This window comes from Papaver somniferum, chromosome 5 (genome assembly GCF_003573695.1).
Source record: "Papaver somniferum cultivar HN1 chromosome 5, ASM357369v1, whole genome shotgun sequence".
NCBI lineage: Eukaryota > Viridiplantae > Streptophyta > Magnoliopsida > Ranunculales > Papaveraceae > Papaver > Papaver somniferum.
The window spans coordinates 45650561-45671769 of NC_039362.1; the positions used below are offsets into that span (position 1 = coordinate 45650561).

Genomic DNA, 21209 nt, shown 5'->3' on the forward strand with positions numbered 1-21209 from the left:
TTAAGGATTATATATTTTGGAAGTATCTATCTTACAAAAACAAATGTCTTTTTCCTAATCCGACGACTTTGAGTACGATTTTTCCAGCTATGGACGGTTAATATTTTTCTGGAAGTCGAAGAGATAAATCCCGGCTGAAACGACTTTGAGCACCCTCTTTTTATGCCGGCATCCAACATCTGGGAGTGTCTCACGTCTCATTGATCCCTCAATGACTCAACGTAAACAGCCTGTTTCACACTCTCGCCTAATGTGTCTAATTAATCCCTCAATTAAAGCTCAAAACAAAACGCACATAAGAATAAGTCTCGGCCGTTTCAAATTCTTGGTAATCAATGAGATTTATGTCGAATACTTGAATCCTCTGAAGTTCATAAACTCACGTTGTTATATTGACGAGTTTTCTCCAGATAACTCTGATAAAAGGATTTCTTTCATATTCCAAAATTGCTTTCATCAAAGATGAACAGGTACGACTTAGTTTAGGTATCTCAAATCAGGATTCTTATTTTTTTCTCCCAATATTTGGTTTTTATTCTTTTAATTCGTTTATTTCTTAGTAGCAATTTTTAAGGCTTTCTTAATTTTATCTCATTAACATTTTCAAGCAATGGATTTTTGTTGAAAAAGATCGATGTTCTGTAGCATGTTGAGATTTCTTAGTGTTGGCTTAGATGACATGCATTTTTGATTCTCTTAAAACTAATAGTTATATTGGCAGTTTGATTTAATTTTGTGTTCGATTTGTTTCATTTGGTCGATATGTAGAGCTTATGTGTCGGTTTAACTTTCTTCTGAACTAACACAGAAGTTTTCCGTATCTGGTAAGTGGTAAAGATTCTCAAGCCAAAAAGAAAAGGAACCCAATCAATAGATGTGCAAATTGACTGCAGTAAATTGTTGCATCTTACCAGTACCCAACAAACAAGAATTGCTGATGCGGGTAAATACATTTTACTCCCAAAGCACATATTACATATTGTATCCCATTAAGGTTTTCATATGTGATTGTATGATTGAATAACAGTAAGGGAAACCATTTTTGACACTGAAAGGTACTCGACAGTGAAGGTCCTACCTTCACTCTCATTTCACTTCTTAAGTGATTACGACTGAAAGGCTAAAATGTTACATTTTTGATGCTTAAGTTACGTGGGGGTTCTGGATACATTAATTGTATGCATGTATTTTGTATTTGAGATTTCTTTGAATTATCAAAGCTTTGAAATTGTTTGAACAAATCCATAATTGAAATTCATTTTATTTGCAGGAGTGTGTGATAATTGTATGTATGTATTATGTATTTTGAGGTTCTTTTTCTTTTGTAGAGTCTACATACTTTGTTTGTTCTTACAGTTAGGCCACTTTTTATTTGTTTATCTCTTATTAAAATGAACAATACTGGCCGTCGCGTCAAATCTGGAAACATGTGCAGGTAAACATGTTAATTTTCAAATATGTACAAGAAATATTGTTGAACGGATGCATGGTGCGAAACATGGAAAGAGGTTCTTGAAGATAAGGTGAAGCTTATATAAAACACCGTAATTTTTTTAAAATATTTTTATTTGATATCAATTTTATAATGAATAGTGTCTCATATCTAAGATTACTATTTATATTGATGAACTTAGAATTTCCATATAAGCGCCTCACTCTCGAAAGGTAATCCTTGGATTTATATTAGAAAATAATGCATAGTATGGGAAAAGTTTTCTTGAGCGTCTCATCCTCAACACAATAGCCATGTTATAGGGAATTAACCTCAAGAAAGTCATGGGAGAAGTTACTCGTAAGTTCAGTTATGTCATCATATTAACATTTGGGCCAAGGTTTATATTTTCTAGCAGAAGCTGCATGACATGGAATGACTTTTCAAGCTAAATATGAATTTCTTAACTGCAAGTTTGGATTCATAACCATGCCAAGAGCACATCCTGATGTCCTGAATTTTGTAGAAAGTATTAGTAATTTTTGCTTGGTCGGTTCAGGCCACTAAATTGGTGGTAGACAATAAAATTAACTCCTACAAGGCTGCAACTGCCAAGATTCATTTTAGATTTCTATAAGTACTCAGAAATCATGTAGATTACGGTGAGAACTTGATTCATTTATGTTATTTTTCTCCCTAATTTCAATTTTTTAAGGACATCATGTAGATTACGGTGAGAACTTGATTCAGAGGGTTCAAATTGACAATAAAATTTTCTATAAAGCTTTCTGGCACCGTAATCCTAAATATGTGGCTTCCTTTAGAAACTGTAGACTTCAGTGTAGTCATCAGGATTTTATTACTGGCATACAATTAGTACTACTTAATGAATCTTGATTGCAACCACAGACTGTTCGATAAACCATTGGCAGTACAATTCATGCATTAGTTAATCTAATAGTTTTTTCGTTTTTTTCTTTAAGTCTTAGTGGTTTTGTTGTATACAAAGTAGCTAGGAACAGTCTACCGATCCAAATGTCGAAAAATGGCAGTCCTCTATTTGTGTAACAACTATTCTTTCATAATAGTTTGTGCATAGACATTATGTTGTGATATGTTATTTTCTTGATTTTGCTTTCAGTTGTATATCATTTCGAGTTTCCGAATTTGCAGGTTCAGTGAAACTCTTTTGACTATGGAGTATCGCCTATAGCAAGGGGAAGGGAAACAGATTAGTTATCTCAGCCGAGGTAAGTACTGATACTATTCCATACATTGAATTTTGGTAAACATTAATTTTAATGAATTCTGGATGAATTAAATATTTGATAGAGACCACTTTAAAATATCATTGTTCCCTAGCATAGCATATAATGGATGTATTAACACGCCCTTTCATGTTTCACCATTTATCTTTTCCCAAATTGTAGTTTTAATGATCTCTCCTATCGATCAGTAAAATCTTGGGTTAGTACTGCCTACCTGTGATTGGGTATTTTGATTTGTTTTAAGTTGGTGTTTGATATGTATGAGTTAAATAAATGGTTTAATCGTTTTTTTTTCCTGTCAGTCTCACTGCAAGCTACTTTTGGAACATTAGTATGAACTGAGCTTTGAAAAGGTATGATTTTATTGTATTTCTATCCAGTAACCTACTATATGTACAGTTCTGAATGACTATCTATAAATGATTTACATGGATTATTTCAAAAAGAAAATAAAAAGTTCGTCTCGCTTAAGTTTGTGTTTGTTTTATCGTCGAAAAATACTGATGGTTAGGTTTTGCTGTGAAATATTACAAATTGACGTAATTACCTAAAGGGTGAAATTTCATAGCAGTGGCGAAGAATTATCAATATATTAGCATGTTAGATGAGAGCTTTTAACGAACACCATCCACCCAGATGCACCATAAATTTTCGCTAGACATAGTTTTATCTTGGTAGCATGCTCTTGGTTTTGTGCATTTTGACATAAAATATGTTACGAGTCTATTTGCTTACCCAGTTCAGTCTTTTATTGGTGATAATTCGTAAATGGTGATTACTAGCTATTATATATTTGTAGTCTCTAAATATCGAGGTAACATTTTTGGCTAGGATATACGATCAAGCTGATCTATGTCTCGAGGCAAGAGGAACATTTGGTACACGATAAGTGCAAGAAAACTTTGTAATACATATTGTAATATATGTAAAGATATAGATGTGTCTTAATATCTTTTTAAATTTATGAAATATACTGTTGTAATTAGCGAGTGAACAAAGAATTTGGATTTTCCAATGATGAAATTACAAATTGACGTTTATGTAAAATCAAATTAAAGCACTCATAAAATCCATGTTATATGTTTATCTTGAACTATATACATGGAGTGAAATATTTCGAACCACAATATTATTACCATAAAAGATAAAAGAAAATAGAAATAGAAAACGTCAAAAAAAATATATACTAGGATACAAACTATGATAAGCTCGCAGTATGGCACTAAGCAATAACAAATCCAAGTTCCGGGCCGTTACGGCACCATCTACGATTTTGAAAATGAGCCGTCAAAAAAATAGATTTTTAACCGTTTAAATTAATTGGTAGATGGTGAGGTTTAGTATTTCGCAACACACTCATTTTTGGCAGGAACGTAGAGCTTTATTAGAGGAACATATCCCCAAGATATTAGTTTCAAATCCGTTATTGTTTGGATTTTATTTACAAAACTGACGTATAATGTGTCACATAGTGTGAAAATAACCGTGCATAAAGAAAATACTTATTTTAGAACGGAGTAAGTACTTGTTTTCTAAATTTTAACTTCTTGATCAAAAAAAATAAAGATGAGATTTGTAATTAGTCTCTCTAGGATTGGTTCAGACATGTGTTAATAGTTATATATACACACACACACATATATATATATTGATCGTCAATGTCAAAAATCTCAAACAAGAAGAAGATAAAATTTCATCAAGATCAAAAACAAAGGAAAGTTATCGAAAGAAGTTTTTGTAACCAAATAAATAAAACCCATTTTTTCAAAAGCGAATCGGGTTACAGGTCGTGAAATATCCATTTAAGAGCATTTATTCTTACCTCATAGATAAAGAACATCTATTTAGCGGCATCTAACGATCACGATTCCTTGTAAAAATATGGTTTGTCAACAGATCCTCCCTCAAAAATAAAAGAGAAAATAGATTTAAGAAAAATAAGGGGGAAAGAAAAAAGTTATTTTGGTCTTTTGAATATTTTAAAACTAATGTCCCCCTTTTGTCAGTGGACTAAACTAATACATCCCTTTTTAAAAATGACCAAACAATTATTTCGAATACCCTACATTCACTAAACATTTATCCGATTTGATTAAACTTAATTCTCCCTCGCGGTCAGAATGATTTTCCTTTTAATATTTCTCTTTGATAAACTGACATAATGTCTGACTTTAGCGTTTTTCTTTCATAAAAAGAATTCGTTTTTTACATGGTATTTTTTCTCTAACTAACCAATCTCTAATACATCATAACAATACATGAAATTTTTTGTCATTAAATCTTGGACCCGTTGAAAAAAAAACTTGGCCATTCTCACCTACTTATTTCAAAGGGTTTTCATTTTCTTACCACTTCATTCTTAAGTTAACCACATTTGACTTTGGTCGGTATCTTTGGACTGAACATGCCCTTGTTTTTTAGAGTCGAACCTCTTTGATTAAGCTCTAACTCTTCTCCTCTAATTTACAACCAAGAACCACAATATGAGATAATCCCCAATTTTTTAGAAACTCTAACATTCAATTTGAATCTATATAAAGTAATAAAACAATAATAAGGAGAAATCAAAAATACCCATTTCATGGATGCACAAAAGAAGTCAAATGTGATGAAATCCTCATATTTTCATTGAGGAATTCTAAGTCTCAAGATGACCCCTAATGCATTGAAATCAACTCAAATTAACTTGTTATAACACAATTTCATAGCGATTAAAAACATGGATTTCAACAATCAAAACCAAAGCTAAACATAAAAACCAAAAATCAAACTCGTGTATATATAACGTGTTGGATCATTACCTAAATTTGTTGTTCTTGATCCCCATTCTTAGTAATATGATAGAGGAAGAAGAAAATATTTAGAGTGAATTTTTCCATCTTGCAAGAAATTGGAAATTTCTTGTTTTCGATTGCTTGGAAGAGAGATGAGAAGAAAATCTATAAAAGTACGTGTTTAAGGAATAAAATTAGGGCTTTGAAATAGTACCTTGTTTTCGACTATTTTCAAATCTCCACAGGTTTGAATCAGAGGAGAAGGATAAGAAAATACTAATAGGAAGATGATCATGTTGACAAAACTTTGGTTTAGAGGAAATTTCTTAACTAATAACAAATTAATTAGGGTTAATTAATAGGATTTGTGGTCATGTTAAGTTTAATTAGGGTCAATTAAAGGATATGATAATCATTTAAACTATTCTTATTATTATTGTTGAAACAATCGGAGATGGTGGGTTTTTCTATCGATTTGATGTCCTGTAACTTTATTGTAGAGAGGGTTGAAGATCTTTGTCGTTTGTCTGAATACTCATTATCTGCTGTAAAATCCAGAGTCAGTCATGTAGATTAAGGTAGTTGATTCATATAATTCACCAAATACCCTTGAAGATTGAAGACTGCATATCACATGAGGACATCAGCGAGAACTTCATCAACAAAGGTAAGTGAAGACTGATTTTTCTACTTGAATCATTGTTTTCTACCTATCCTTCTTTTGAGATAATGTTGTTGACTCTAGTAATTGATTATGTACAAATAAGAATCGTATCACAAAATTAACTTCATGTTATTATCTTGTGACGTTTCAAGTTCAAGCTTGTTCTTGACTAATTTTGAAACTAGAACTAAAGCGAGAGAAGTTCATACGAGTTATCGCATTTGAGGTTGAGAGCAACTCTAATTGTTCAATAAACTATGTTTGTGCAAGAAATACCTAAAACTCTAAGTTGCATATTGAGTCCGCGAATTGAAATTATGAGTTCGTAAACTGTGAAAAACTCGGACATTCTTGAACTCCAAATTACAGGAGAGTTCGCAGACTACCTTTATCAGTTCGCGAAACTGTGCAATTTTCGGTGTTTTCTGTTAATCCAAAAATACACTCTTGAGTTCACAAAACACTTATGGGAGTTGGTGAACATTGCAATTTTTGGTTGGTTATGTTGACACGAAAAGGCATTGAGTTTGCGAACTATAAGTGTCAGTTCGCGAACCATGTCAATATTGGACGTTTCTGAATCTATAACTTGCATGATTGTTCGCGGACCATAATGGGTAGCTCGCAAACTTTGATACACGATTCTCGTTTACAAATATATATGTGCACTTTCTTCTTTGTATTACAAGGAAAACGTCTTGCATGCTTAATGGTTTCTATTCTTGGTTCCATGTTATTGCGAATAAGTTAATTCTTTTCGTAATTGAGTAAAGCTAACTTTAAAAGTACCTTTATTTGGAAAACACTTGGTTAACAATTCATACGACTTTAACCAAATAAAAGAACTCTACTACGAGAAAGTTCAAACTATGGAAACAAGTTTACTTACCAAAGTTAAATCTATTCTAAGTAGTATTGGGGTTACTTGGGACCAAAGTAATTTGTGAGATGACAACTAGTTCACGAACTTACTTAGGGATTCAAAAAAATAGTTGCTTGAAATTAAACAACCTAACCGTAGTACAATATAAATAGAGGACTCCCTGCAATGGAGATTCTTAATCCCTACATGTTGTGCATCTTTGTTGTTGTAAAGTGTCGTCCTCCATAAACCTAGGATTCCTCGAGAAACATAATTAGGTTACGACTTAAAGACATCAGATGAGATTCTTTAAGCACCAATCGTATTATCATCTACCTGATAGATCTTTGAATTCGACATCTTATCTCAATCATCATTGTTCTTGTCTATTCGAATGTCTTTCTCTTCTGATATAAGGCCATTCAAGAACTATATATCGAGGAATACGATTTAAAGAAATTACAAGGGGTTCTTCGTCTCATACCTTGTTAGTTCCACAAGATTACGATCTAAAGTTGTACTTAGATTTTTCTTTGATAACTCTTTTCGAAGAGTTTAAACTCTAATAGTTGAGTGCTTTGATAACTCTTTTTTCTTTTGGAGATCCCTCAATGCATAGATCTTCATTCCTTATGTATATAATATCCAAAAGAAATCAAATACATTCCATCTTAGAGGCAGGATAGCATTAGTCTTCACGAAGGACGGTGGAGCAATTCTTATACATGGTTGGGGACACAATATCCACCTCCTACCGCAATATCTGGTAACCTAGATGTATCCTACGATCCAAAATCTACCATTGTGTGTCTGAGCTTCATAATCCATCGGAAGACCAAGAATGTGCTTAGTAAACCAACAATTTAACATTTATATTGTGCCACAAAATCTACCATTGCGTGTCTGAGCTTCATAATCTATCCAAAGACCAAGAATGTGCTTACTAAACCAACAATGTATCGTGCGTCCGTGAACTAGCTGGTATGCTTGCTTCACGTTCCGTGACCTAATTAAACTAACCTAAATTCCTAATCAATAGTCGATTAAATATTCAACTTAGTTGACCCCAGTCTACAAAGAACAATATACAACTAATCAGAGATTATCCTTTCAGATTAGCCTAATTGATACACGCAAACACATCCCTAGTGTTTGCAAACAAAAGCATATACTTTTGTACTCCACTCTTAATAAAAAAAGAAAATTTTAGTTTGGGTCTGAGAAAAACCAAAATAAAGTAGAGAGAAATAATCAACGATCATGCCAGAGGAGAAAACGAGTATGGAGTATGTAATGGAAGCAGCTTCTGGTGCACACTTCTCTGGTTTACGTGTAGATGGTCTTCTTCGTTCTTCTTCTTCTTTGTCTTCTCCAACATCAACTTCTTCTCCACCTCCTTCTTCATTATCGGCAACCATTACCGACTCTTCAAAGCAACCCTTTGTAATTGGTAAGTTATATCATACTTTTAAACCATTTTAAACAAAACCCTAGTTTCAATTTTTGTGTGGGTTTTGATTATTACTGATAATTTTTTTTCTTCTTGTTTTGGGATTTTTTCTTTGAATAGGAGTTTCAGGAGGTACTGCTTCTGGGAAAACTACAGTTTGTGATTTGATTATTCAACAACTTCATGATCATCGTGTTGTACTTGTTAATCAGGTAAAAGCGATTATAAATTTAGCTTCAATTTCGAATGTAGTATAGGTGTTTAATAAAATTATTACTGAAAAGATATTTTGCGCTTCTTTATTGGATAGGATTCATTTTATCGGGGTTTGACGGCTGAAGAATCTGAACATGTACATGAATATAACTTCGATCATCCTGGTAATACATCACTGAAACTTAACAAATGAAGTTGTCGGATGATTACATTTTGATAAGACTTAGTAGTATCTGTTTATGTTGTTAACTCATTTAGTAGTTTATGTGCAGATGCATTTGATACTGAACAACTACTTGAGTGTGTTGGCAAACTGAAATGTGGCCAGTCTGTTCATGTACCAATATATGATTTTAAGAACCATCGTCGATGTTCTGAGAGTTTCCGACAGGTATTTTATTTTTAACTTGATTGCTCGTCGTCTGGAAATTCTCTTATCCTTGGTGCACTCCAGTTGATTTGAGCTGTGGATGTGACGATCAGTCTTTCACGTATGTTAACTGCCTTATTCATACCCTAGGAAGATGTAAATCTCTGCGTGTGTAGATCACAAGTTTTTATAGAACTACATTGAGATAGTATTCTCTCATCTAGTTCATTCTGTAATGAATTATGCTCTACAGAATATATTGTTTTTTATGTTACTTACGAAGACAATCATTTTTCAGGTAAATGCATCTGATGTAATTATTTTGGAGGGGATATTGGTATTCCATGATCAGCGTGTCCGTAACTTGATGAATATGAAAATTTTCGTTGACACGGGTAAGTTTGCTCCTTGAGTCCATTTTCCAACATCATGACCTGTTATACTTAGGACACCTTTGTTATCTGTTAAAACAAATACTTAACCAAACTACGCTGTTGTTCTTCCCTGACCTCCCCATGCAACACATATTTGAGTTCTTAATTAGGTTTCCTAGGATAACTTGTGTCTGTTTTGAGACGTTTCCGATTCCATGCAACCCAGCTTGTGTTGTATAGCACAGTTATTTTTTCCATTTATCATATCAATCCTTTCTGCATGTCTCATGCTTGAGTCTTTATATGGTCAAATATTAGTACCCTTGCTATATGGTCTTTTCTGCATGTCTCATGTTTGAGTCTTAATATATTCATACATGAGTATCCTTGCTATGTTGTGAATTTGTAATGTCATATAAGTTCAGTTTTCACTGTTTATTGTCTCGTGTACAACCCTTGTTTACCATACTGATTAATCTGTGATTGTTCAACCTAGATGCTGATGTCAGGCTTGCTCGAAGAATAAGGCGTGACACTGTTGAGAGAGGAAGAGATGTAAACTCTGTTCTTGAACAGGCAAGTGCCAATTGTACTAGTTTAGATTTCTTCTTAATCTTTTGTACCTTCTCAAGATTTTTTGTTTGATACGTGATGTGAAATTTCATTGTTCTTTTCTACCAAATATGGTATTTGCTCCAAATATCTCGGTTACACAGGTGATAATCTTATTTGCAGTTATCACTACCAAGGTTACATTTTTTTTTGATTAGTTAACTCACTCCCGATTTTCACCGCCGTTTCTTCATGGGTATTTTATACATGCTGCATATTAGTGTTGTCCTTCTATTTTCCCCACTCTGCTTTATTTTTTGTTGTTTTTAGTTGTCGTGCACAAAATACTAAACTCCTGCATGACAGCTAACATCCGACTGCTCCTTAATCTTTATCTCTGATACCTTATTGTGTAAGAAATTTCATTTTTGACTGTGCAGTATGCAAAGTTTGTCAAGCCTGCTTTTGATGATTTTGTTCTACCGTCGAAGAAATATGCAGATGTGATCATACCGCGAGGAGGTGATAATCATGTTGCAGTTGATCTGATTGTGCAACATATCCACACAAAGCTTGGTCAGCATGATTTATGCAAAATATATCCAAACGTGTATGTCATTCAATCAACATTCCAGGTACCGTTCACCTTGTTCAGCACTGCTCGTTTATTTGTAGAATTTTGGTTCCAAGATGGAAACATATAGGCATATATTCTTTAGCATTCAAAATTCCAAATTGATCATGTTGTTTTAACCACCTTGGGATAAATGACCAAGAAAATTGGAACGACAAGATGCACTTTTGGTCTCTATGATTCTAGAGTGTGCATTCAATAGGAGATCTTGGATCGAATCAATATTGATGCATTAGTCACTTGTTAAAGCAGATGTGCTGACATGCACTTTTAACCATTGACATATAAATTGGAATGACCTTGGATGCTTATCCGGCATGATTTGAAAACAACAATTGCGAGAAGTTTTCAGTTCTTTGTTCAGAATCATCACAAGCACTTGTACTTACATGCTGCAAGCCCTGATTACAGATAAGAGGGATGCATACACTTATTCGGGATAGGGAGATATCAAAGCACGACTTCGTCTTTTATTCAGACCGGCTTATTCGTCTGGTAACTTCCCAAAACTACTAATTTGAAGTTAATGCTTTACATGGTTCCCTGCTTTAGATAAACATATCAGTCTACTTGATTGTTTGTATTGATCAGTGAGTACTATCTCAGGTTGTTGAGCATGGGCTTGGTCATTTGCCTTTCACAGAAAAGCAAGTAGTTACTCCTACAGGTATTTGCTTAAAGAAAAGGTTGAAATTCAGATACCCATTTTTTCAATCAGTGTACCTCATAGCTCATAGGGTATGTGTAGTATGAGAGGATAATTTTTGAAAATGTTGAAGCATTATTCTCTTTTGACTCCATGATCTGCAATGTTCTACTCTATGAACTCCACTGCAAGTTCTGAATCGTGTTATTTCTTTAACCAGGATCTGTATATACGGGGGTTGACTTTTGTAAGAAATTGTGCGGAGTATCCATTGTTCGAAGGTAATTTCGTGAGTCATCTGTTCTTGATGAGATTACCAATTAAGTATAACATAGCTTGCATTAGCTATAACTCCACTATGTCATCAGATCTTAACGAAAGTCTTTGTCTGCTTTGTTTCAGCGGTGAAAGCATGGAAAACGCATTACGTGCATGTTGCAAAGGTATCAAAATTGGAAAGATACTGATACACCGCGATGGGGATAATGGGCAGCAGGTATCGCTCTGTTAAAAATTATAGTGCTTCCCGTACTAATATATTCTCCGTTGAAAATTCTTCTCACGGTACATTTCATGTTGAATACTGCAAGCAGCTCATATACGAGAAGCTACCCAAAGATATTTCGGAAAGGCATGTTTTGCTTCTGGACCCGGTTCTTGCTACAGGTAACTTTTCTGTATATGAATCAAGATTGAACAGATCCACACCGTAACTCGTGATGGCATGATATTTCTAGACTTAACTGTCTCCACACACAGTGGGTTCTAATTGCTAGCAGCATTGAAGTTGGATGTTGTTTGCACTTGTCAAATTGATTCTTAACCTTCTCTGTAATATTTCTCAAGGTAACTCTGCTAATCAAGCAATTGAGCTTCTAATACAAAAAGGAGTTCCAGAGTCTCACATAATCTTCTTAAACCTCATATCTGTAAGTACTTCATCTTCCACCTTTTGTTTGTCAAGTGTTTGTATCTTGGTCACTCTTTGCGTCCTTTAATCTCCATGTGATTTTGTTTTTTCCTGATTTCAGGCGCCTGAGGGAATTCATTGTGTCTGCAAACGATTCCCGGCCTTAAAGATTGTCACCTCAGAGATCGATGAGGCATTAAATGATGAGTTCAGGGTTATACCAGGATTGGGAGAGTTTGGTGATCGATACTTTGGCACAGACGATTGATTATGTGAGATGTACTTTTTAGTGCTTAAAATTTGAAAATTGATTATTGGGAGAGATTGAATAACACTTTCTTAATCCAAATCTCCATCAAATAAGGTTGTTTTGGTGCATCTTCAGATTCCTTTCGTTGTGTGGAGTGTATTGAAAAGTTAAATTAAAAGAGGTTTGTTTGAGAAGTATATCTCTCTCTATATATATTGAATATTAATCGCTTATCTGCTTCCATTTCAATTTTAATCGCTTTACAGCCACTTTCCTTCGTAAACCATCCCAGTTGTTGAATCCAACCATTTCAGACAATCCCACTACCTTCTATTCTTTCTTTGTAGCCCTCGGGTAATGCTTCTTCCATGTCTCGATGCTTCTTCCATTTCTCGACTCGTAATGGTGGCTTTAATGCAAGTAAAAGATGGCATATTTGTTAATTCAAAACCCAGAAGTAGCTCTTGAACTTGCTCCTTTTTCTTCTAATGGCACAAAAAATAATAGAATGAGTTTCGAATTTGTTCAACCACATATCTCATTTTTCCGTATTGTTTCTGCACATCATCCATGAAAGCACCTTCAAGTTCCATACATACACGATCTAAAACCAAGTGCATCAGCGTTCTTGTAAGATAATGTGGGACGTTCATGAAATGAAATTCTACCGTAATCACGGTATGTAATGAAACTCATCATTTTAGCTTGATGACGATGGAGTTTAATTGATGATTCTGGGAAACCCGGTGGTTGCTGCATCCTGTCTTAGCCTAACATGGAAAAGCAGCACGAATTCATGAAAATCTTCAAGTTATGGTATTGGTACGTACGTTGATGCTTGCTGGAAGTAAGAGATACGAAGCACATGTCATGCTAATGATACAGTAAAGGCAAGCTTGCCGAGTTCTTTTGTCACTTCAGGGAGCCAATGAGTAAAATCGTAAAACACGTAATCTGGTTTAAGTTCACGAAGAGCAGACGCAACTTGAGGCCTGGTGAGATCCATGGCAGTCATTAGGAGATGGTGGAAAGCAAGAGGAACATTTGAAGTGGCTTCAGAACCAGGTGGAAGACCTTCGACGGCGGGGACAGTTAGTGGGATAAATTTGATCTGATCCGGGTAAAAATTGAAGCGTTCTAACTTTGGTTGTGTATTGGTGGGTAAGAAGAAACCAACTCAGTGACCTTTCTCTCCAAACTTATTGGAGAGTATTAGGAATAGTCAAGACTTGACATTGTCGTCTGAATACTGTCTGTCTGAATGGGTATAAAAATACCCTCATATGTATCTGTGTAATTCACCTAATCATTACCTTGTAATAATATTACTTCTTCATTGTTATTCACATCTTCTCATGGTATCATTGAGGAAAGGTTCTTTCTAGGTCAAATTTGCAAACTAACTCAGTGACCTTTCTCTGCAAACTTATTGGAGAGTATTAGGAATAGTCAAGTCAATTATATTGACTTGACATTGTCTGTCTGAATACTGTCTGTCTGAATACTGTCTGTCTGAATGGGTATAAAAATACCCCTCATCTGTATCTGTGTAATTCACCTGATCATTACCTTGTAATAATATTACTTCTTCATTGTTATTCACATCTTCTCATGGTATCATTGAGGAAAGGTTCGTTCTAGGTCAAATCTGCAAAAAAAAATTCTTTAACAATTTTCTCATCAACAATTGTGATTTCTATCACGGTCTTCAGATCAAATATTTTTTTCAATAGTTTTTTGATCTTTTGTCAACATTGGTTGTTGTTTTCTGTTAAATCTTGATCTTCTTTATTTTCAATCTTGATTCTTTAATCATCTTACAATGCCGAATACAAGAGGGTCTCTCAACAATCAACAACAACAACAACAATTGAATCAAGACTCACATAGTGCTTTGAATCAAACGCAATCTCATGTTGACATTCCAATTTCCGCTGCTCGTACATCTGGTGGAGAAGCAAATCAGGGTAATTCTAGTTACTTTGCTCTCCATTTCAATAATGTTGGTAATTCTGTTTCCTTGAAGTTAGATCATACCAATTTCCTGTTATGGCGTGATCAATTCGAATCTGTGTTAATTTCTACCGACTTGTATGGTCATGTTAGTCGGGAAATAGTTGAACCTCCATCTCACATTCTTAATAACGGGGTTTCTATTGTTAACTCAAGATGGGTATACCGGAGAAAAGCAGATAGGTTGGTTGTTAGTTTTTTGGGCTTTTTAATAAAGTGGCCATGTTTTTGTAATGTATTTCAGAAAGTGACCGTTTTTTTGAATGTTTATATAAAGTGGCCGAGATTGACCTTTTTCATTCCGTTTTTTTCAAAAAACACTTAACGGCAGTTAAGTAGTTATGTGTCAGTTATCCTAACTAGTAAATGAGTTAAGTGGTTATGTGTCAGTTATCCTAACTAGTAAATGACATTTGAACCCCTGACTAGCTAGCTCGTGTCATGACCTGTTTCGAGCTAGCTCAGTGACTCGAACCAAGTGAAGAACATCATTTAAGCATTTCTACATACATGTTGAGGGTGTGAACTTGATAACAAAGAGATGGAAGTGTGATTGAATTGTAAATCTTTCTGTATCTCCTTCCCCACATTTGATTTCATATATAACACAAATTCGTTCTCCTAATAATCACAAACACTAATCACAAACACTAAATGTTTGTGGATCTTAAACCATTAATTACAGGTAACCAACAGCAAAGCAACCAACAACAAAGCATCATATCGAATCAGGTGAGAGTGGGTTGGTTTTACTACACCATCAGAAACACCCAGAACCTAAGTAGTAGCGGCACACAAGCCAGAAGCATCATCTAACCCAACCGATTTCATGTTCAAAATGAACCCAATTTTCGTCGGCGACAAGACCCCAATTTTCGTCTACAACAAAAATTTAAACCTAAATTAACCAAATGAGACCCAAATTTTTTTAAAACCCCATTTTCCTTACAACCTTCTTAATCAGCCACAATCAGCTTGATGGCAACAGTAGACATCTATAAGATTTACCATCTGAATATCTCCATGCAATAAAATTCTCACACCATAAAAATTGATGAAAGCAACTACTTGAAGGAGTTACCATCTTGCTACCACTGAATCCTAAAAGGAAGATCAATAAGTTGGGAATCTAAATTTAACCATAGCAATCAAAACCCTAAACTTCATCCAAAATAGATCTTGTTTCATCGATTAAGAACACTTGATTCCACATACCAACTTTCTCTCGATTTCTTATCTTGTGATTTATTTCGCTTGATTTCTTTCTCATTGATGAACCGAGAACAAGTCTGTGGAAAAGAAGAAGAACAAAGGCCGGAGTGGTGATGGCAAAAACGACGAGCATTAGGGGCTTTAAAGAAATAAAACGAAACTAGGAAGGATAGTGTAAGGATAGGTTAGTAATTTTCTAGTACATGATTGACTTAATCAACACCTATGACCAATATGGTGGGTCCAGGTGTGAAAACTAACAAAATGGCCATTTTCTAGAAGATTTTAAAAACTTGGCCGGATTTTTAGTTAGGTGTTCGGAAGCTGGTCAGTTTCTTAATTTGTCCTTGTTTAAAAGCCATGTTTACTGAAACTGTTTCCAGTGATGTTTTGGGTATGACTACTGCAAAAGAAATTTGGCAATATCTTGAATCAAGTTTTAGATTTCAATTTGGTGCAAGAAGAAATATGTTAAGACAACAATTACATGGAATTAGACGGGGTTCTCAGTCAATTAGTGTATATCTACATACCTTGAAGACAATAACTGACTCTTTAGCTGCAATCAATGATAGAGTTTCTGATGTAGATATGATGATGTATATTCTTAATGGTCTATGAAGGGAGTATGATACCTTTGTCATCTCATCTCAGAATAGAGAAATATGGTGAGTTGAAAGCTAGACTATTAACACATGAACAATGGCTAAGTGATCAACACCAGGATACTAGTTGTGTGCTTGACAATCATTCAGCCTTTTATGGAAGAAATGGTTCTAATAGTAATAAGAATGGGAAGAATAAGGGCAAGAACAAGAATAATCAAGGCAAATATGCTAAGAATGGTGATGAACAATTTAAAGGTGGGGCTGGTTCAACAAGTTCCAATGCAGATGCTTCTGATGGTGGTGCTACTAATAGATCCTTTGTGGATTTCTCTACAATTGAATGTCAGTTTTATCGTAAAAAGTGCATTATGCAACTAGGTGCTTCTTCAGATATCATCCACCACTTTTTTTCTGATTCTAAGTCAACTGCCAATGTTGCTCAAGTTGAAACAACTTTTAGTGGTGTTCAAGTTAATACAACTGACTTATGTGATGATCCATCTGGTGCTTCTACCTCAACTACTTAGATCTTTGATTCAGGTGCTTCTAGGCACATGACTGGTGACAAGGATATTCTGCAGAATACTTCTTCTTATCATGGAAAGAACAAGGTTATTGTGGGCAATGGTAAGTCTTTGCAAATATCTCAAACTGGTTCTTCTGTTTTACATACACATGATAATAGTTTTACTCTAAAACAAGTTTTACTTGTGCCTGAGATTAAACAAAATATGTTATCTGTTATCTGGTGATGAGCACTTTTCATAGTTTGTAGACATCTCTTTTTATACTCAGTAGTTTTATGACCGAGGGTTTTCATTGGATGGTTGATTTGATTTTTTTTTAATCTTGGGAACCCTAGTTGTAGCATTTACAGTAAGGTTGCAATGGAATCTCTCTGTTCCATCAAGTCGTACAGTCGGAAAGAACGCGATCATTCATAAGTGACGATGCATCTTTTCGTGACCCTTCATGATGATTGCATGTAACCCTAAAAACAATGAAGGGGATACAATAATGGAAATCAGAGATTTATCACGAACCTGTCTTCCCTCCAATTAGTAAAGTGTTGCCACCCATCTAACTGGGTAGCAATTGAGAGGCTGCTTTATTGCCGAAGTAAAATGCTCTTCAAAGTACGAGGCGCTCGCCCTAATAATCACGATTCCTTTGCCTCTTTTCTTTCTACGTGTACTCCTTTAATGTTCGTCGAAATATATGAGATGTTTTTTTCTGGTTTGAACTGATGGGTACTGGTGAGGGTTTTAGGTTTGTTCAATACTTTTGTGTCATGATTCAAGAGTAAAGAGATTTCTAAAAGGAAATAATACTTTGATTAACTGACAAATTGAAAACCTAATTATGAATCCAAGCAGTGCAATAATTTTGGAGGAATTACAAATATTGCATGAAAGAGGAAATTGCTGGAAGAAATATTAAAGAGAACGCTAGAGGAAAAGGTAGCACAACGTTTTAGGCATTGAAATGTTTGAGCCATCGTGAGTGGATTGTCACGCCCTCCAGTTTGTCAGCATTGATGAGATTGCAGTACCCGCCTAAGATAACGTCTGCCACCAGGTATGGCCTATCTTCCCTTTCTGCAGGTGAATCAGGCTGAGCGGCCACCTTCACGGTCACATCCCCAATTTGAAGTGTGGTCTCCTTCATAACCAAATCTCTGATTTGAAATGTGTTTGGGCGTTGCACAACTACTTGATCCTCGGACTCGCCGTCTTTAACCGAGACAACTTCTAAACTTTTGACAAAGCATTTGAAAGGACCAGCATCCCATTCACATCTCCTAGTGGCGGCTGGATTGTCGATTGGAGCAAGTCTCAGGGACTTAGTAGAAGGAAGAGTGACTGGTTGGAAAAAGGGTTGTTCGATAAGACTTACTTGGGTTCGGAATCTTCTAACGTATGATGATGGGCTCTCTCCAGGTAATTGCGTCACATCGGCAAGCTGGCGATACGACAACAAATAATCTTCGGGATTTGACGGCTTGTTGGTAATCCTTTCAGGTATAGACACTGGCAAGGGACACACTCCTAACTTGGCTTTGTTGTTATGCACCCACGAGCGCCCCAGAATCATATTATAGTTTGGGTAATCTTTCACAATATGAAACTTACCGCGTGTTAGAGCGTCTCCTATCTTGATTTCGAGGTCGATGTACCCATAAGCGTCTCTAGAGTCTCCTTCAAAATTTTTAATCATGGTTGGGCAATGAACAACTTCCTGCTTCGAAATCTTTGCAGCTTTTAGGTCCTTGACGGTGACAATATTGAAATCAGATGCTACATCAATCAGCGCGTTGTTGAACTCGACATCCTTCAAGAGAGCGACGGTTCGGAGTCCCCAGTTACATCTCGCGTTTCCTAGGAAGGATTTAGGTTCATGAGCAACTTCCTTAACTGGAAACGGACGCTTTCCTGATACGACATGGTTAAGAGCCCCAAACATGTCTTGACGCTGTGCCTTAGAGAAATACAGAATTTCACATAAACGTTCCATCATAGACTGCACAGTCTTGTGAACAGAGTCCCCAGAAATCATGCAAATCCTCACAGGAAGAGGGTCCCTGTTGACTCCTTTATTTCCGAGTTGAAGTTCTCCCGCATCCACCATCTCTTTGAAAATCCGCTTCAATTTGTTGCAGTCACTGGTTGGGTGATTGACGAACCTGTGATAACGACAACATTTGGGATTCACTATCTCTTCTTCAGTTGGCAGACATCTATGAGGTGGTAGCTTGATTGCGTCATCTTGTATCCATGCTTCCAGGAGTTCAATGACCTCATCTATTGGAAATGGGAAGTATGGAGCAGCATCTCCAGCTTCAGGAGTTTTAGCCGTGGCTCTCTGGGATGGAGTCGTCTGCGCTGGCGCTGCGTGTTTGGGTTGTTGCTCCGTTGCTGGAGCTTTCCTTTTCCCTCCTTCACCTTCGACGCTTACAGAAGGACCAGTGTTGTATTGTTTGTTGATAAGACGCCTGTTTCTTCGAGTTTCACGCGCATCCTCACCCCTGGACGGTCTGGCTATTTCTAAAAGCGCTGGTGCGGTCATAGCCGAACGCTTAGCAGCTTCATGAAGTTCAAAGAACGTATGGAAGCGCAGGTTTTCCAGTAAAGCACGGTAGATGGGAACCATACCGTTAATGCATGACTATACCAATTGTTGTTCGGCCACGTTTGGATCGTAACAATCCAAAGCTTGAATTCTGAATCTCTTGACATAATCATTTAGATGCTCGTTGTTTTGCTGAAACATTCTTCCCAAGTCCGAGAAGGTGATTTGGTCGGATACGAAGATATACTTTTTGTAGAAAGCGGTGACCATCTCACACCAGTTTAATATGTTGTTTGGTGCGATGTTGTTGTAGCAGGTGTATGCTCTTCCAGTAAGTGACTTTGAGAACTCTTTCAGGCGGAGGACGTGATTGTATTCGTGTTCTCCCAAAGATTCCAGAAAACGAGAAATGTGTTCGCGAGCGTTACCATTACCATCATAAAGGGAAAACTGAGGATAGTAATATCCTCTCGGTAGGGGAACTCTCTGCACATCAGGAGGATATGGAGGTTGGTGTTGGTGCAGGTCCACCGAGTTTTCCTTGCCTCGATTTTGTAGAAGTCGTTCCAGATCCTCACGAGTGATGAAGTTGGATGGCTGGTTCCTTTCCCATGGGCGTTCAGGAGCAATACGGGCTTCTTCATCAAGATAGGCACGCCCTGCTGAAGCACTCGCGCCAGGCGTGTTGAAGGTACTCCTTGTTGGTTCCAGGGGATGTCGTGACTCTTGTGGCAATCGCTCTGTTAATGTCTTAAGAAAAGTAAGCACCTCTTTCTGAGTTGTAGCTATGTCCGTTTGAGCCTTAGCAAGAACTTCTTTCCTATCCATCAAATCAACAATGGTAATAGGGGGTGGCCTCCTCTGATTCCTCCAGCCCCTCGTCCTGACGGGGGAGTAGCAACTGCTCTAGTGACAACTGGAGGCGTTGCACTTGAAGAAATGCTGGGGTTTGCGGCTACTCTGGCTCTAGTGATAGGAGGTGTTACGCCTGAGGGAATATCTCCTGCTCCGTTGGTGTTGGTGGTAAAGGAAGTAGTTCCGCGAGATACATTGATCGTATTGACAGGCTGTACGGTAGCGCCATTGACAGGGACATCAGCGGCGGGAGTGATATCAGTGTTAGTTCCATCGGAATTGGTTGCTGATCCAGACCTAAGACCCACCATTTTGAATTTTGATAAAATTGAAGTGAAATTGAAAATTGATCTTGCAACCGAGAGATTAATCTTCCGCTATGGTCGCCAGTTGTTTTGGGGTAAAAACTGATTCTGCTGTTATTGGTAATTTGGGGTGTGTTGATGAGAAACGAGTTAAAACCCTAAACAAATGCATTGCACGGGAATGCTTTTAGGTTCGAGAAATCAATCTGTAAGACTATGGCCTAAGCCAAGAAATGGCCGTTCCAGATTCAATTCGGTCACAAGGTGAAGGAGAAGGGTTGATCTTAGGGAGGGAAGCGGAGAAGGTGTTTGAGATCAGAGTGTTGAATTATGAAGGTGTGACTGTTTATGACTTGTGTATCAGAAAATTGTTTCTGGCTACTTGTGTTGACAACACTTGTGTTCTCTGTCGAAAATAGGTTGAACCTATTTATACAAGTCATTTGAGCGTAATCCTGATCTCGTAGGAAGTGGAGGAGGTTAAGTAGTGGAGTAATGGAGTTGTGTAAGAAGTGGTGATTATTGCGTGGTCACACCTTCACCCACTACTCCATCATTGTTAACCGTCCGTCGTTTCCTGACACGTTCTCGTAACGGGCGCGTTGCACGCTGCATGATGTAAACCGCCAGACCAATACCCCCGTGAGTATCCGCCAGTTTGTGATATGTTTGATGTCTCGAGTAGGTGGGACAAGTCGTGGGACTTGTCGTAAAGAATAACACATGGTGCTGATAGGTTAAATAC

The 21209-nt window shown here is 36.5% G+C and overlaps 1 protein-coding gene and 1 pseudogene across 1 annotated transcript; one reads left to right on the forward strand and one right to left on the reverse strand.

Annotated features, from left to right (window-relative positions):
• Positions 1 to 8128: 8128 nt before the first annotated feature.
• On the forward strand, positions 8129 to 12635 carry LOC113281498 (uridine kinase-like protein 1, chloroplastic). The gene is made up of 14 exons (XM_026530268.1): positions 8129 to 8450; positions 8571 to 8662; positions 8761 to 8830; positions 8939 to 9057; positions 9335 to 9431; positions 9907 to 9986; positions 10403 to 10597; positions 11008 to 11091; positions 11203 to 11263; positions 11463 to 11523; positions 11645 to 11738; positions 11836 to 11908; positions 12089 to 12171; positions 12274 to 12635. Exons 1-14 carry the CDS (start codon positions 8261 to 8263, stop codon positions 12418 to 12420), a joined length of 1446 nt encoding a protein of 481 aa, XP_026386053.1. The 5' UTR covers positions 8129 to 8260; the 3' UTR covers positions 12421 to 12635.
• LOC113278999 lies at positions 12575 to 13685 on the reverse strand (annotated as a pseudogene).
• Positions 13686 to 21209: the final 7524 nt, after the last annotated feature.

Excerpts from the sequence above, each read along its gene's own strand:
- LOC113281498 (XM_026530268.1), top strand. The coding sequence starts at position 8,261 with ATGCCAGAGGAGAAAACGAGTATGGAGTATGTAATGGAAGCAGCTTCT. Across the intron at positions 8,831-8,938 it reads ATATAACTTCGATCATCCTG|ATGCATTTGATACTGAACAA; the intron begins GTAATACATCAC and ends GTTTATGTGCAG. Across the intron at positions 9,987-10,402 it reads TAAACTCTGTTCTTGAACAG|TATGCAAAGTTTGTCAAGCC; the intron begins GCAAGTGCCAAT and ends TTGACTGTGCAG.